Raw genomic sequence first — 17,407 nt, 5'->3', positions numbered from 1 at the left:
ATGAAGAGACTCAAGTTCAGGACAGAAAGCAAAATGCAGAAGGGATAGACCCATTTCTTGAGACTAAAGGCATTACACTTCTAATCATAAGGTAAAACTGGCCTTTTATTTGCTTCTAGCATAAAAAATTATCTGTGAACTGTTAAAGTTGGAGCTCATTTGGAAGCCCAAGATGGTGAGGTTGTCCTGAAAATCCTTTTTCTAAAAGGTTCAGATTCACACCGTGGGGCCAGAATTGCCAAACCACTGTCAGTTTTGTTCAGCAATCACAGCCCTTTTGTCCCGTGCCATGCTGGACCTTTGACATAGATTACTGTTAAAGCAAGAACGTGTCATGGAGTTCATGGACCAGTGGAAAAAGCAGACATATGCGTAAACTGATAGTTCTAAAGGGCCATTTGTGTAATAAAAGTTATGTGCACGTTGTGGGCCCTTAGTTTTACTGTGGGTCAGTCAGAGGTGTCTCCCTGGGGAAGACAAGGCTTGAACTGGCTTGAAAGATGGGTAGTTACCGCATAAGCAAAATTGTTGCATAGTTTGTCTAAGGAAGTGGAAGCAGTCTAGTATTAGCTAAGGGTACATTTCAGTTGGAAAGGTAGATAGGCGGTTCGATCAAAGGAAGATCTTGGATTTTTACCTGTAGGTGATGATGAGGCTGAAGGCTTTTAGAGAAGGAAATAAAGGACAAGTGTTCATTTCAGATGGCTCTGATGGCAGTGTGGAAAACTGAGGATAAGAGGGGAATACCAAAGCAGAGTGATGGTCCAAAATAGCAATGTGAGCTGCTGTTAAATTATGGGGATGAAGGCTGGAGATTAGCAAAAATACTGACTTTCAATAAAGGAAAGGAGAAATTTTGCAAATACAAATCAGTGAGTTTAACATTGGTCTCTTAGTTACAAATAACAAAACCAACTAAAATGACTTAAGCTCTCATTTCTGGCACTGCTTGTTTCCAGTTGCACAAAGGATGTCAAATATGTCTCCTCTCAGCTCTCCTTTCGTCTGTCTGCTTCATGTCCAAAGTGGCACTGCCCACGTGATTGCAAAGATGGTCGCCAAAAGTAGGCTTTCTACCAGTTTAGCAATCCAGTGGCAAGTAATCCTTTATGTTCCTTAGTTCTGGGCAAGTCCCTAGACAGGCTCCCTTTAGTCTGGCTCAGATCATGTGACCAGCCCAAAGCCAATCTGATTGGTCAGACCTGGGTCATGTGACCACTCCTAGAGCTGACAAGGGGGTCCGCCTCATATGAACCACGTGGTCCGAGTAGCAGAAGTGGTTGCTACTGTAGACTAGAAAAAGTTATTTTGGCAATTTTAGTTAGATGTGTGAAGAAAAATGAAAGATGAGCAATTCATCCCTAATCCCACCATCCGTAATTTTTAAGGACTCAAGCAAAAACTGTGAGAGAGGAAAAATTCTTAGAGTTAAAACAGTAAAAAAGACAAAATTGAACTGAGCGAATTTTAAAGATCTAATTGGTTTTATTGAATGATCTGTGATTCAGGCAACAGCCAAAGGACTACAGAAAGGGAAAGGTTTTTAAAGGCAAGATAAGGAAGTCAAAAAAAGATTATTTTAGGTGTAGGTAACCTACCTGTGGGGAATGGGATGGGTCTGTATGATAGATTACTTCATTGATGTTGACCAGAAAATTCCTGACCGACCAGTTAAGACTGCATTTCTGGCAGAGGTTGAAACTTTAATTGCATTACATATTAAGCCCATTTGGTGGTGTGGCCTAGCATAACCGACTCCGTTTGGGGCCTGCAGTTTTCTTTTTAGTCATAGGAATCACTCGACTGGTACCGGAATGAATGAGCGTATTTTTGGCTGATCAGTTTGAAGAACAACTGTAGGTCTATCCAACTGTAGGTCTGTCTAACTGTTAACCTGAAAACAGGGTTTGCCTCTTAGTGGGTGTCAAGCCAAATGATACATCCAAGTCAAAGAGCAGGAGAAGGAAGGATTTATTACAGCAAGTAAGAAAACACTGGGGATATTTCCCAAAGCAGTGTCTCCTGGAACAGTAAAATTGAGGAATTTTTAAGCCAAGGGTACATGCACATTCATGTGGGGGTGGAGCAGATGAGAACTCAGTCTAGAATTGGGGCAAAGGTTGACAGAGTCCAAGTTTTAGTTGATTGGAGTCACGAGGCTCAAGAAAGGTCAAAACCATCATTCCTTAAGTCCAGCTGATCTTGTGCCTGACTGCTGGAGCGGGGCAGGGTGAGGGTGAGGGGCTTGAATTCTGCAAAACACCTCCAGAGCATAATCCAGGCTAATCTTTACCAACAGTTATTATCTTTGCCATTGTTACTTCTCTTGCCTGGTAACAGTCATTTGTTCCTGCATTCTTTTGTTTCCTTAAGACCATTAATTACTGAGACCTGTTTCGAGGCAAGCGTTGTGGCCAGGCTTAGATCACAAAATGACCTGGGCCAGAAATGGCTTATCTTTTGCTTGACAAAGCCATGCTTGATTCTCTTCTACTGTATTTGCTTACACAACCCATCCAAGTGCAACACTGAACATACTGATTTTATAGTCCAGAATGCAATAGCAAAAAGAGCTGGTACATGCTTCAGGGTATACTAGACCACATGCTGCAAACAAATGCTGCCAAAGAAAAGGCTTGGTTGAATTCTGGCTTTGACAACTGTCTAAAGTATTCCAGAGGCAGGACAGGTTTGCCCACAACCTTACCTGTCCCTGATGGTGTCAGTTTCCACTGCATTCTCAAGACTCCAAGGTCTGTGGCTCCAGCCTCCGCCTCTGCTCGGCCATGTCCTGCAGACGTCTTAAGTTCAGGCAAATCCAAAACGGAGTGAGTGAACCCCCTTCACTCCAAACCTAGCCTGCCTCTCCCAATTTCACTGTCCAAGCCGGAAAGCCGAGAGTCATCCCTGACACCTTCATCCCCTCACCCGCCAATGCGGTCACGCCAGTCCATTCACCTCCCAGGTGTCTCAATCCACTCCTATCCTTGGCGTCATTCCTTCAGTTCCGGCTTCAAGTCTCACCTGGACCATTGCAGTAGTCTCGGGACTTCAGTCCTCATCTCCAGTTTTCAGCTCCCTGCTGTCTCCGCTTATCGCAGGAGCCAGAGTGATCTTTCTAACATGCAAATCTGAAAACGACTCCCCTCCTTAAGGTTCTTCCCTGGCTCCCTCCTGGAGGGAGAAAGCCAGGCGCCTCAGTTGAGCAGCCGGTTGCCGCGTATGGAGTGGGAATGGGAGGCGTTCCATCTAGGGCCTGGGTTGAGTATCTCGGACCGGCTTCCAGGCGGAGGAGGAAGGACCCGCCCGGACCGAGGCCTGGGAGGCAACAGAAGCCCCGGGGTGTGAGCTGGGGCTGAGGCGGGGCCCTGAGCGGGCCGGGCGACTCGCGGCCTCCGGACGGCAGGGGGCGGCCTCGCCGGCGGCGGTGGCGGCTCTGGTCCCGGGGCTCCGCGCCTTTTAGGACCACAGCGGCGACTTCGGGCGGCGGGCGCGTCGGCCGGGCATGGCGGCGTGGAGCCCGGCCGCGGCGGCGCCTCTACTCCGCGGGACACGCGGGGTGAGCGCGGGCGGGGACCGGGCTGCTTTCCCCGGGCGGGAGCGGCGCGGGGCCGGGGCTGCAGAACGCGCTCGCGGAGGGCGGCGCGCCGGGCCCGGGCTTCCCCTGCCTTTCTCTCTCAGCCATTCATTCGTCGGTTCGTCATTCTGGGGGCCCGGCTGCGGCCGTTTGGAGAAGTGTCAGGCCCGGCGCGCGCCGGGGGAGCTCGCGAACCGGGTTGGGAGTGGAGGGCGAGGGGAACAGACAAGGAAACAGTCACAGCACAGCGGACGCGGGAAGACAGCGCTGACTTACCGAGCCGAAGACGTGGGAGTCAGAACCCGGAGTCGCGGCGTGCGTGCCGGGGACTGTGGCTGGGGCGCAGCTCCGGAACGTCCGCCCGGCTTCTGTGACCTTGACCCTCCCCAAATCCCACACTCCCGGAGTAGGAGGCCAGCAGAGGGCACTCACTACGCGCTCTCTCCTCCTTTCTGATGCATCCTTTCCTGCCTTCATCCACTTCTTTGGCTTTCCGCTCACATCCCTCCTTCTCTGGGACCTGCCTCTGCAAGCATGAAGAGCAGTTCTGCTGGTGACTTTCAGCATGGACAGTCGGCACTCTGGAGATTTTTGTCAATAGATTGCTAGTTCAAGGCCACTGCCTGCAAATCAGCTAAGATGAGAGAAGGCTTTCCCCGAGGAGTCAACGGTGCTACCACCCTCACCCCTTAGTGATTGCTGCTTCTGCCTGCCACCTGGCTACCCTCTGCCTTTGCCCTCCAGGGCCCTGTCTTTAGAAGAGGTCCCACTTCCCTCCCTAGTCTTACACAGGCCCACAACATAAAGTTTCTGTCCCTCTGTACAGCACTGTCTCCCTCCAGATCTTTCTCCTGACCTGCATTTCAGCTGCCCCTGGAATCGGGACTTCTTTGCGGGTTCACAGTAGGTATGCCCTGAATCATGTGATTCTTTCCCTGCTCATTCATTCATCCATCCATCCATCCATCACCGGAGTCCTCCTGAGTGCCTACCCTGGCTCAGCTCTGGAAGACTGCAGTAACAGGACAGACTCAGTCTTGGCCTCTGAAGACTGGTTGGTGAAAGAGTCAGTGCGCAGGTGATTTTAAAGAAAGTGCTCTGAGAGTCTGTGACACAGGCCCTGGTCTGGCCATCAGGAAAGGCCTGAGGATGGGCAGCATTGAGCGGGTGAGGGCATGGTACCTTCGGCACCAGCGCTTAATGAACAGCGCTCCACCCACCATCCTTCAGTCACTTCCTTTGTAATGCTTCTATCATCTGGTCATCTTTCCTGACCAGCTTCAAAAGGTACTGTTACTTGGGCACCAAGGAGCCTGTCTAACAAAGTCCAGAATCTTTGGCCTGACATTCAAGGCCTGCCATGCTCTGTTTTCAGACCCTCTTTTCAGCATGTGCTCAACCCAGCCAAGGGGCCTCCGACCTGGTTTTCTGCTCCTTCACCCCTAAGCATTGAGACACATTCCCATCAGAAGCACTGGCTCCTTATGGCAGCCACTGGGGGAGGGGAGAGTGTTGCGGCCAATGGTGAATAATCTAAAAATGTCTATCCTTCAGGTTTCTTTACTAGAGTTATGTTTCTTCTCCCCAGTAGAGATGCAAAGGATAGCTGGCTCGCTGAGCAGTAGGTCACAGGGTTACATCCCACTGGAGAGAGTGTGGAATGTTAATCAGGCCCAAAGGGTGGGTGACATCTGGCCCCATCAGTGCATTGGCAGTGGCACGCTGGCCTAGCGGGGCACACCTGAGCCGGGATGCCCAGCCTCTCCTGGCTCTGCATCTTGCTAACGGATCCAGCCTTGGGCACATTACCAGTGCTTCAGTTTCCTCACTTATAAAATTGCCATCATGATAGTGTCTCTCTCACAACATGACCATGAGGAGTTAAACATCTCTTGAATTCAGTTTGGGGCCTTATTGTCTCTCGAGTCAGAAGTGAGTTATTTACAGTTCCACTCCCCCCTCAAAAAGAAGTTTATTCCGTATCCTGGAGACCTTAAATGGACATGGGTCACCAGGCAGTCCCTCTGACTTGGTCCAGGGCCCTGCCTTGCAGGGGGCGGGCAGGCGGGGCCTGCTCAGTGACTCGCCTCTGTTCTGCGACAGCTTCCTCTTCTCCACTGTGCCCAGCGGATGTTTGCCTCGCAGACCGAGGGGGAGCTCAAGGTGACCCAAATTCTCAAAGAAAAGTTTCCTCGAGCTACAGCTATCAAAGTCACCGACATTTCAGGTAAGGCTCTCTCATCTTTCCCATGGAGTCTGGTAGGATTTTACCGCTGGATGGGCAGAGGGCAGCGGGCTCAGGGGAAACTTGCCATCAGTGGCTTCTCAGCTTGTGTAGCTTTTGGACAGATAGAATTCAGCCCCTCCCACCTGATGGAGTGGAGGTGGGGGTGTCAAAACATCAGAGGGAAACTGGGGACAAGGCTCAGCTGTGAGGACTCATGGTTACCAGTCAGGCCCAGCTCAGATGGGGTCCCTGTCAGTCACCCTGGGTCCACAGGTCCACAATCTTTAATTTGACTTCAAGATAAGCCTTAAATTTCCCCACATTCTTCTGACACCTTAGAATGTCAGAGCTGGAACAGACCCCAGGAAGATTTTGTCCTTTTGAGGAACACAGTTGCCTCATTTTCCCCATGAGGAGATGACCCCAGAGAGTCCTAGGAACCTGCCCAGCCCCTCATGAGGAGGAGGCAGCAGAACCAGGACCCAGGACAGACTCTGTCCTGAGCCCAGTTACCAGCCACAGCCAGGTCCTGCCTTTCCCAAATGGCTGCTGGCCCCTCAGAAGTTCAGGCTGACTCTGAGTTAGGAGCAGGCTGGGAAGTCAGCTTCTGCACCCACAGGATGGAGAAGACAAGGCCCTTATCTAGACTCAAATGGAAAGGCTGGCCAGCGGTGGCGAGGTGGGCATCCACCTGCCTCTCCCCCCACCCAGACGCCGTCTTTGTCACTCTGCATTGCCTGGAGGGCTCCCTGGCTTCTCTGACAACATCACGTTTACAAAGATTGGGAGAAAGCTTAGAAAGTAGTTTTTATTCTGGAAACGACAGGAAATTAACCAAGCTAAAGCTCTGTTGGAATGGTAGGTTGGGTGAGCCCCGTCAGGGGTCCCAGGGCAGCGCTGCGGTCTTGATGTCACCAGTCCTGGATGTGCCCCAGGCCCAGTTTGGGCGGAGTTGGAACTTGACCTCCAGTCTGGCTCTGCTCAGCCCTAGGTAGAGTGCAGAAAGGGAATCAGGCCAGGAACCTCCTAGGTAACTAGAGAGAATCTTAACAGCACCCACTGAGGCACTTGTCATGAAACAGCCTGGTGTTAAGAGCACTGGGGACGTTTTCTTGCCCACGTTGTTTCGTGCTAGAGCGGCACATTTATTATCAGTCATCCAGCCTTGTGGAGACAAAGCGTGGGCTGGGGGTAGATGGGTCCCATACACCCTCTGCCTTGAGAGCGTCCCCAGAAAGCCGCCCCCTCCCTGCTGCAGCCCAGGATGCTCCAGGGGCCATTCTGTCTTTAGCTAGTTTATTGTGATGCTGCGTCCCCATCTCTCTCAGGCTTCCTTGTTCCTGTTCTTTGGGATAGTATTACACACGGTTTTCAAACCGATGTTAGCGTATTTTTGCATTAACAATACCGATTGCTGGTCCTTTGGAAGGTGGAATACTGAAATTCAGTCCCTCTCACCCTCTTCCATGGCATTTGCTGGCTTCATAGAAGGAAATACTAAGGTTTTTTGTTTGTTTTGTTTTGTTTGGGGGTTAGGGGGAGGTACTTAGGTTTATTTATTTATTTTAATGGAGGGACTGGGGATTGAACCCAGGACCTCGTGCATGCTAAGCATGTGCTCTGCCACTGAGCTGTACCCTCCCCACTAAAAGGGAATACTAGGAAAACCTCCATTTCCTAGGTTTTGCATGCTGTGTGCCTTATCATTTCTACCCCAGAAGCAATGATCCTGGGTAGTGCAAGTGCCTTGCAAAAGGAGGAGCTCGTTTTGGATCCTCCTACCAGGAGGAGGACGTGATCTGTTTCTAACAGTCTTAGCAACTTTCTGCTGAATAGTAACATTCAGACCTTGTTTGGATTATGTGGTACTTACTTCAAGGACATAAGGAACTGTGGCTGCTGTAAATAATTGAAACACTTTCAAATTGCATTTATTTCAGGAGGCTGTGGGGCAATGTATGAGATTCATATAGAATCAGAAGAATTTAAGGAGAAGAGAACTGTCCAGCAGCACCAGATGGTAAATCAGGTCAGTAGAGGCACCTGTGATTCTTTGCCACTGGTCTCTGCGTCTGAAAGGGCCTGTGAGCGGGGGTGGTGTTTTACCTACAGTCCTAGGAAAGAATAATGCAGTACCAGTCACATGAGAGATGCTCAGTATCGCTAAGTATCAAAGAAATGCACATCAAATCTACAGTGTGGTGTCACCTTGCACTGGTCAGAATGGCCACTATTCAAAAGTCCACACATATTAAATGCTGGAGAGGGTGTGGAGAAAAGGGAACCCTCCTACCCTATTGGTGGGAATGTAAATTGGTGCAGCCATTGTGGAAAACAGTATGGAGAGTCCTTTAAAAACTAAAAATACAGTTACCATATGATCCAGCAATCCCACTCCTGGGCATATATCTGGAGAAAACTCTTAATTCGAAAAGACACTTGCACCCCAGTGTTCATAGCGCTGTATACAATACCCAAGACATGGGAACAGCCTAAATGACCAGCAACAGATGACTGGATAGAGAGGATGTGGTGTACATGCACAATGGAATATTCCTCAGCCAAAAAAAAGAATGAAATAATTTGCATCAACATGGATGGACCTAGAGAGTATTATATTAAGTGAAGTAAGTCAGACAGAGAAAGACAAATATATGATATTACTTGTATGTGGAATCCAAAAAAAGATACACGTGAGCTTATTTATAAAACAGAAATAGACTTACAGACATATATATGTATAAAACCAAGTCACTTTGCTGTACACATGAGACTAACACAACATTATAAATCAACTGTACATCAGTAAAAAAACATACACCACAATCATGTGAACAGGACTCAGGACCTGAGGAAAATAAAATCTGGAACTGCCTGGGATTGAGTTGGGGCAAATGTGAATTTTATTCAAAATTGAAAATAAACTATCCAATAGTTACATTGCATTTCCAATATATATTTGCATATATATATTGTATAATGCTACCAGTATTTACTGTTGTTGTTGTATATTGACTAGTATTTATAAACACAGGAGTACTAAAAGGTATATGTTTTTGTAGATCTGAAGGAGTTTTTTTGGCCTGTTTAGGGCTGCTTGATAGGTGGGTGAACTGAGGCATGGCAGAGTAGGCCCAATAGATTCATTGTCTATGCTTGTTTCCCTTGGAGTTTATACCAGCCTTCACCCTTGCTCCTGTGTCTGTAAATTCGCTCCCTCCAGCTGGTGTGTTTGACGTCATTCTGGAAAGTCTTGCACTTCGTAAACTAGTTTAACTTGTGTAAAGCAAAGCTCTGGTCATGAGAGTCCCTGCGGCCCCTTGTACATTGAGTTCAGGTGTCCCGCCTGCTCTTCCAGGCCCTTCCCACCCTTCTCTGCACAGACCCTCCCTCTGGCCCCTGCCCGTTGGTCTCTCTGCATCTGGACCTTTGCCCATGTCAAGCTTCCTGCCTCGGCTGCCCCCTGCCCCTCACTCCTCCAGCTCAAATGCTGCCTCCCTCTGAATGAGTGTCCCCACCCTCTGACGCCAGCGTTTTCTGCCTTGTGTCCAGGATGCGTAGGACACCTGTCCCTTGGCCCTCTCAGCCCTTTGTGGTCTGGTTCCTTGTTGGGTCCGTCTGTGGATTCCTCATGGAGTCTAGCCTGCAGTTGGATATGGGCACCTACGGCCCTGAGGCCTGCTGGTGGTCCAACTGGGCGATCTGGGGTGGGACAGCAACCACTGCAGGCCCCCAGAAGCACTTCTAGCCCCTTGTGATCCCAGAGATTGGAGCCAAGGTAGAAGACAAGGCAGGGAAGACCTGACTGGCCCAGATCGTCCCCAACTCATGGGACTTTGAGTTTTGCTACCAAAACCACTCAGGCTGCCTGGTGCACCTGGGCTCCTAGGGGCGCTTTAATTTCAGTGCATCCCCTGGCCTGACGCCATGGTTGTAGGTGGTTAAGGATGCAGGCTTTGGAGTCAGACCGCCAGCATTTCAGATCTGAGCTCTGCTACTATCTGTGCTGTGACCTTGAGCAAATTACTTCATCTTCCTGTGTCTCAGTTCCCTAGTCTATAACAGGGAGCGTAACAGGATTTGCCTCAAAGGGCCCTTCTGAGGGTTAGTGATGAAGACAGAGCAGTAAGAACAGTGTCTGACACATAGTAAGCGCTCAGTGAATGTCGGTGCCATCACCACCATCATTGTTCCCTCTAAACACTGCGAGGAGCCCGCACCACATCCAGGGGGCAGGGCAGCAGTTTCCTCCATGTGGGGGAATGTCACCTGCATCATCTTGGGTTCAAGGTTTCTTTTGGGCCCTTACAGAACACGTACCCTCTCCGGCCCCATCCCAGCTGGAGAACCTAGCTCACTTGTCTGTCGTTGCCCCAGGAAGCCGACTCTGCAGGCCAGGCCTGGGTCTGTTTTCTTCACTGCTGTGTCTGTCCGCAGCACGTGACAGAGGACCTGGTGCATTGAAAGAGCTCAATCACTTTGTCACAAGTGATTGTGACAGTAAGGAGAGCTGGTCTGGATTTTGTTATTGGTTTACAGAGAAAGCAAATGTTTAATGCCTACAAGGTGTTCATTACAGAGAGCGCACCTCCAGGCATCGGCGTGCTTGTAACCCGGAGCCACTACCGCCTGGGTTACCAAGCACTGCCTGTCGGGGAGTGGGTGTTGCAGGCCCGCAGCCGCCGGTGCTGGGTAGGCAGGGGAGGAAGGGCGTTCTCGGAGCCTGAACTTCAGTTTGAGCAGAGGCCATTAATGGCCACGGCAAAGAGTTAGGGAGGGCTCTAATGCACGCTTCTCACACACTGACGTGGTCGTGGGCATGTTCAGATGATTATGTTTGTGGATGTTGGCGAGTCATGAGGGAAAGACAAAGTGAGATGTCTCTAAGAGGAAGTCTGTTGGCCTGTAGGGGTCTGAACTGGACCTGGAGTTACGGGTGGTGGGGGTCAAGGTTCCGACAGGAGGAGGCCAATCTCGGAGTGGAGCGGAGAAGGCAGAGAGGTGAGCAGACTGTGTTCCCGGGTTCTGTTCCCAGCTCGTGGTTGCCCAGTAAGTAGTTTCTTTGCGGGTGGGTGAGAGCTGGGGCAGTGCCCAGGCTCAGGTGGGGGCCTGCTGAAGGCCAGAGTGAAGCTTTCCTCATTCATCTTGCCTGGTCACCTAGCAGAATCAAGACTCTCAGGCCAGAAAGTCCTGGAAAAGGACACTTGGCCTATTTGATGCTGGGATCCACCCTCCTGTCCCCCCACCTTCTCATCAGACAGTCCCTGCCTGATTCCCTGTCACGACTCACACCTGCTGCACCCTCAGGAGTGAACTCGCCCTTCCCCTGGGCCCCTGCCAGCTGTGGCCCAGCCTCTCCCAGCACCCACGGTTCATCAGCCTTCTCTTCTCAGATCGTCGCTGGCATTTGCTCTAGGCCAGGCCCCAGGGATGGCAGGAAGACCAGTGTTCCTTCCCCATCCATCCTGTCCCTACCCTGGGGAGCAGCCACTGGGAAGAGAGCAAGCACGGAGTCCCCTTTTGTGTTGGGCGGAGTTAGTTCCATCCTGCTCTGCACGTCACACTGTGATCTGAGCCTCAGTTTCCTTGTTGGTAGATACCACGTGAGATACTGAGCATGTTCTGGCTTCATGCTGGCACGGGGAAGGCGTTTGGTAAATAGCAGTTGCCCTCTCCGTTTCTCTCGCCTCTTTCCTGTCTGTTGCCCATCACGCTCCCCTAGTGTTACCTCTGCCTTTGTCCCCCTACTCAGAGCCTTTCAGTGCACCCTGGTTGCCCATCGAGCCCAGTCCTACCCCCCTCCGCTGCAATTTCTGATCCTCTGTGTGGTCGGCCTCAGTCTTCCCTCCACGCGCCTGACTTGAAACCAGGCTTTTCCTGGTGAATTGTGGCAGGTTCCCAGCCTTTCCTCGCCTTGCTTTCCGGGGCCCAGTGCCCTATCCCTCTCCCCCTGGTCTGCTCCCATCCATCTAGCTCCTAGGCTGCCTCCTCCACAAATGACCAGTGCAGTAGCAAATGCTCCGTCCTGTGAAACCCACAGCAGTGCCGAGCTGGCTTGTGGTTCGGCAGCCCCCATCACTGTGCTGAGTCCATTTCTTTCTTTCTTTCTTTTTGTTTCAAATTGAAGTATAGTCAGTTACAATGTGTCAGTCTCTAGTGTACAGCATAATGTCCCAGTCATGCATATACATACATATATTTGTTTTCATATTCTTTTTCATTAAATGTTGTTACAATATATTGAATATAGTTCCCAGTGCTATAGAGAAGAAATTTGTTTTTTATCTATTTTTATACAGAGTGGTTATCATTTGCAAATCTCAAACTCCCAAATCTATCCCTTCCCACCCCCTTTCCCCTGGCAGGTGTGTTACTTCCCTTACCTTTTCATCATTTTCCCGTGCCTTTTTCATCTATGTCCCCAGCACCCAGCATGATGCTGTGGGCTTAGCAGGTGCTGAAAAGTGTTTACCCAAGCTACATCTTATGACCTGTGGGACTGTGACCAAGTCACTTCCCACCAGGGCCTCAGTTTCTTCGCCTATTTAAAGAGACCCAAGTGTTCTCCGAGACCCTCTGTAGCTGTAAGATACTGTAGGCTATGCTGGGGAGCCCTTCGAGGGCTGCAGGGATCCTGGGAGAAGACAGTGGGCGGGGATGTGCATGGCCCAGGTGGTTTCTCTGTCCAAGGTCTTACATGTGAAGGTGCGACTGGGCTGTCATCTTGCCAGGGTTGCTGTAAGAATTGTGGCCCAGGCACAGGGACAGCCTCTAGGGAGCATTCTGTGCCTGCAGAGAGCAGAGAGCATGTGGCCCAGGGGGCTGTGTGCCCCGCCCCCTGCAGTGACGTGGGGCTTGTTCCAGGGGCATTTCTGCTTATCTGCAGAGTGCAGGGGGCTGGTTTGTGAACATGGAGATGGTGGGGCAGCTGATCGGCCCCTAACACAGCCACAGCTCCTGGGGTCAGGGCTGGATAGGGGCCCAGGGGAAACCGGGGGTGGTCAGGATACTTGGGGTCAGGTTCTGTCTGTGATCGCTTGCTTGCTGACTCTGGACAAGGAATAAACTCTATTTCTTTTCTTTTTCTTTTTTTTTTTCTAAGATTATCCCTAAGGATCCTTCTGACCCAATAAACCTGACCACGTGTGTTAGTATTCTCTTTGTTATAAGCAACAGAGACAAAGTTAAAACTAGCATGAGCAAACAAAGGCAACTAATTGGCCCAGGCAGTACAGGGTCTTAAGTTCATCAGCGCGCTTTGTCATACTCTCTCTTTCTGGGCCTTCAGTTTCTGTGTGGGGGCCTCGTTTTCTCCTGTTGGAGATGGGCTTTCTCTTCTTGGTGGGGAACACAGCCCCAGGCTGCCTGCAGGTGACATTATTCCAGTACACAGGCAACACTGAGGGGACATTGTGGGCTTGGTTCCAGGCCACTGCAGTAAATTGAGTCACGTGACTTTTTTTGGTTTCCCAGTGATAAAAAAAAGTTATGCTTACACTATAATGTATCTACAAAGTGTGCAATAGCATTATGTCTAAAAAAAAATTCTACCTATCTCAACTAAAAAATACTTTGCTAACCATTATCTGATAACACAGGGAAGCCACAAACCTTCACTTTATTAAAACACACACACACACACACACACCTGCAAAATGCAGTACAGCAAAGTGCAGTACAAGGAAGGATGTCTGTAGTGACCAGGAGAGAAGGCTTTACACTGAAAAATCCCAGGGGATATTCTGATTGGCCCAGTTTGGGTCCTGTGTCACTCCTGGACCAGTCAGGCTGGGCCAGGGGCACATAGCTACCTCAGTGCCAGGCCAGTTGGATAGTCCCACCAGAAGTACACAATGAAAGTGGAAGGGAACTGTTCCCCAGGAAAAGGGGGATTGCTGGACAGACTGGGGGAAAAATGTCCACGCCTCTGTGAGGTCTTTGACTCCACCTCTGCACTGATTATAAACACCAGTGGTCCGTGCCTCATTCAGGTCCTGTAGCTTCTCTCCTGGCTAATTATCTGTTTGATTGTGGTGGCTCATCTACACTTGGGCCCTGACTCCATTTGTAGCCTTAAACAAAACTCATAATTTACTACTTTATTTTCTGACCTAGAATAATATTGGGGAATTTATGCTAATTAGTGTAATTTTAAAGAACAGCTGTTCATTGCTCGAAATAACAAAACACAAGCAGCCTAAAAGCTCATCATTAAGACAGGCTGAAAATTTATGATCCATATAATGGAACACTGTGCCGATACAAAAAAGAAGGAGGGTGACTTATGCCTGATATGGAAAGATCTCCAGTGTTAGGGGGAAACGCAGAGTGTAGACAGTGTGTCTGAAATACTATCATTTGTGTTTTTAAAAGGTGGTGGAGTGGAATATATATTCATATTAGCTTAAAAATGTTTTTTTTTTAATTTTAAGGTTTTTTTAATTTAAATTTTGTGTGCGGTGAGGGGTAATTACGTTTACTTATTTAATGGAGGTGCTGGGGATTGAACCCAAGACACGCATGCTAAGCATGTGCTGGGCTATACCCTCCCCTGCAAATATGCGTTTTTAAATCCTTGCAAAGACATATAAGAAAGTACCAACAGTTCTCTGTTTGGGATAGAGGTAGGAACTGGGGACAGTTGTGGGAGGGAGATGTCACTGTATGCCTTTTGATTTTTTTTTTAACTTTTTTATTGAGTTACAGTCATTTTACATGTTGTGTCAAATTGTATGCCTTTTGATTTTTGAGCCAGGTTAAATACTGATTCAAAAAAAAAGATGTTTTCTGGAAAAATTGCTTAAAGAAAGTGTGTGCTAAGTATCCTTTTATCTAGAGCTATATAAAGATACCCTCACAGAGGCTTACATAATCCTCGTCAGGTACAGACCAGTGACGATGCTCTTCTGCTTCCTTAGGCACTAAAAGAAGAAATCAAAGGCATGCATGGATTGCGGATATTTACCTCCGTCCCCAAACACTGACCACACCCTGGCTGCGCAGATGCTGCTGCTAAATCTTGGATGAATCTGACTGATAACCATTCTTTCATAGGCATCCAACGAAAAGTTTATCTATTTTGCTGATAGACATTTCCATAATATAATTATAGAATATGTTATCTATTTAGATGTTAATTAAAGGCAACAGACAACTGAAATTTTTTTTCATTACAAAAAAATATTTATTGAGTCGTGCTCTGTGCTAGGCAGCATTCTCAATACGGGAATAAGGTAATTCATAGAAGCAAACCGAGAAAGAACTGTATGAAGGTTTTGAAGAGTCGTTAATAATATCTTCTAGTTCCTTTATTTCAGAAGCACGTCCTTTTGCTCAGAGTGGTCTCGTCTTTGAACAGTTCTGTCCTGCTGCTAGAGGCAGAGTACAGTGCCACCTTCCTTATCTCGCCCAGAAACTTTCTGGTTTCTTCTCGTCTATGAAACTGCTCAGTCCCCTTAATCTTACCGAGAAGAAAAGATCCCTTGGTTCTGCTGTTTCCTTCATTTACCACTCTCTCTCCCTTCCCCTCCAAACTGCTTACAAGAATGATCTTGGACCCTCAGCTTCATACTTCCTGGAGTGGACTCAGGCATCTGGGCTGCCTGGATTCTTCTTCAGGTTTGAAGATCCTCCTTTGCATCTTGGTGGGAGGTTGAGCCCACCTCCCGTGACAGAAGCTGGAAAGACTTCCCTAGCTCCTTGGCAAACAAGGCACCAGCACATGATCTAGACTCAGCCAATCAGATGGATCTGCCTTGAACCTGGCACTGGGAGCAAGTGATGCTGAGAAGCAGGGGCAGCGGCGTGTCCATTTCGGCAGCTGTGGCAGCAACGTCCAGTGCCGTGGGTGGTGTTGGTGTGACAGGCTGCTGTCCCTGGAGTCCTTGACGGTGGTCACAGTGTCAGCAGCATGATTTGGGCTCTGGCCACAGTGTCTTCCTGTTCCAGCCCATTTTCAGAAGCTGCTTTGTTAGTGTTCCCAGAAATTCTATAATCATCCCAATATCCTTTGACTAAATTCTTTTCTGCTCACGTCGGCCTGGTCAATGTCTGTTGCTTACAACCAAGAGCCCTGATGGGTTCACCCGCCCCTCCCAGTGTGGCTTCTGCCCTCCTTCTTCCATCTCTACTGGAAAGTTTTCTGAGAGATGAACACATCCACGGCTGCCCTCAGTCCTCCGTGTGACCCCAGTCACCACAGTGGTGGCAGGTTGACCCTCCACCCCTTCCTCAGACTCCTTTGTCTTTCATGGAACTGATCACCAGAAAAAAAACACTGCTCAGTACTGGTTCTTAAGGTCCCTCTTATTTCCCATCTCCCTAAGAAATAAGTCTACATAGGTAAAACAGCCTTGGGCCCCAGAGTTTTTGAACAGCACAGATTTTAAATACTGTGTTCACATACCATGCCCCCATTTTTGGTTTAAAATTATTCTCTAACTCCACAGTGTAGGGGAGAGACTAGTGTCCTGCCAAGGCAGAAATGCCTTTTACGAGCAGTCGATTCACTCAGTTGTGTCAGAGCAGAGAAGACAGGATAAAACAACTGCTGAGGCCCAAGGCACCCCTGAAAGAGCGAGACACCCCAGAGGGCAGCTTTTAGGTGGTGTTGTGAGGAAATGCCTAAGACTGGAGTCCCAGAGGCGAGAAGGAGGCCGTGGTCAGCGAGAGCAGAGCGACCACAGAATGAGATACATGTTGGTTACTTGGGTGGAGCTAATTCTCCCTTGACCATGGGCTGGACATAGTGATGTGCTTCTAAACAGCAGAATAAAGCGGAAGGAACAGTGTGCAGCTTCAGAAATGAGGTCACAAAAGGCACTGTGGCTTCCTCCTTGCTCTCTTGGATTGCTTTCTCCGTGGGAAGGTAGCTGCTGTGTTGCGAGGACACTCAAGCAGCCTGCGGAATGGAACTAAGGCATCTTAACAGCCAATGAAGTAGGCTGCCAAGCAGCCAGGAGACAAGTGACCCTTCTGCCGAGACGAGAGCCACTTGTCTTGGAAGTGGATCTGTCCAAGTCCGTCACAGCCAAGCCTTCAGAAAACTAGCCCCCGGCTGACATCTTGGCTACAAAGAGCCAGAACCATTCAGCTAGGCTCCTCCTCGATTTCTGACCAATAGGAACGGTGAGGTAATGTCTGCTGTTCTAAACCATGAAATCTGGGGGTGAATTTTTATGCGGTGATAGATGGCTGATACATTTGTGCATTACTAGGAGGACACTGGGGCAGTACACATATTGAAGGAAGGGTTAAAGAGCCAAACTGCAGAAAGGAGAGGAGTACCGCTGAATGTCGGAACACCAGTGCCACCGGGTCCCCCTGCATCTCCTGTCTGCGTCTCTCCAGATCAGCATCATTGTCTCCCCGTAAATGTTCATTCACCATATACTACTGCCCGTATATGACTCACTGTATTGCCAGTAGCTCTTAATTTTTATATCTTAATGTTCGGCCATGAGAAGGGCAGACTTTCTTTCCAACTTCCGCTTCGAAGGATGCCGGGGAAGGCTCTGATTGGCCCATCGTGAATGAGGAGACACCCTGGACTAATCAGCTGGAGTCCAGGGGTCAGCGTACACTGCAGCATCTCTCTGGACTCT

General features: G+C 49.2%; 1 protein-coding gene and 1 long non-coding RNA gene across 4 annotated transcripts; one reads left to right on the top strand and one right to left on the bottom strand.

The window, feature by feature from the left end:
- Window positions 1-1,955: 1,955 nt before the first annotated feature.
- On the bottom strand, window positions 1,956-3,973 carry LOC116283567 (uncharacterized). 3 transcript variants are annotated; one of them, XR_012058877.1, is made up of 3 exons: window positions 3,854-3,970; window positions 2,708-3,174; window positions 1,956-2,620 (listed from the first exon to the last, which is right to left on the bottom strand). It is a non-coding gene; the product is annotated as an uncharacterized lncRNA (long non-coding RNA). The 3 variants fall into 3 exon arrangements; XR_012058878.1 differs by having other exon boundaries at window positions 1,956-3,131; window positions 3,854-3,973; XR_012058876.1 differs by having other exon boundaries at window positions 1,956-3,174.
- Window positions 3,336-14,964, top strand: LOC140685627 (bolA-like protein 3). The gene is made up of 4 exons (XM_072937480.1): window positions 3,336-3,559; window positions 5,681-5,804; window positions 7,745-7,833; window positions 14,723-14,964. The coding sequence occupies exons 1-4, from the start codon at window positions 3,506-3,508 to the stop codon at window positions 14,786-14,788; spliced, it is 333 nt and encodes a 110-aa protein (XP_072793581.1). The 5' UTR covers window positions 3,336-3,505; the 3' UTR covers window positions 14,789-14,964.
- The last annotated feature ends 2,443 nt before the right edge of the window (window positions 14,965-17,407 follow it).

The sequence above is a fragment of the Vicugna pacos genome, chromosome 15, assembly GCF_048564905.1.
Source record: "Vicugna pacos chromosome 15, VicPac4, whole genome shotgun sequence".
Classification (NCBI taxonomy): domain Eukaryota; kingdom Metazoa; phylum Chordata; class Mammalia; order Artiodactyla; family Camelidae; genus Vicugna; species Vicugna pacos.
Note: the sequence above shows the minus strand (reverse complement) of the source record. Positions and strands in the feature narration are given on the sequence as shown.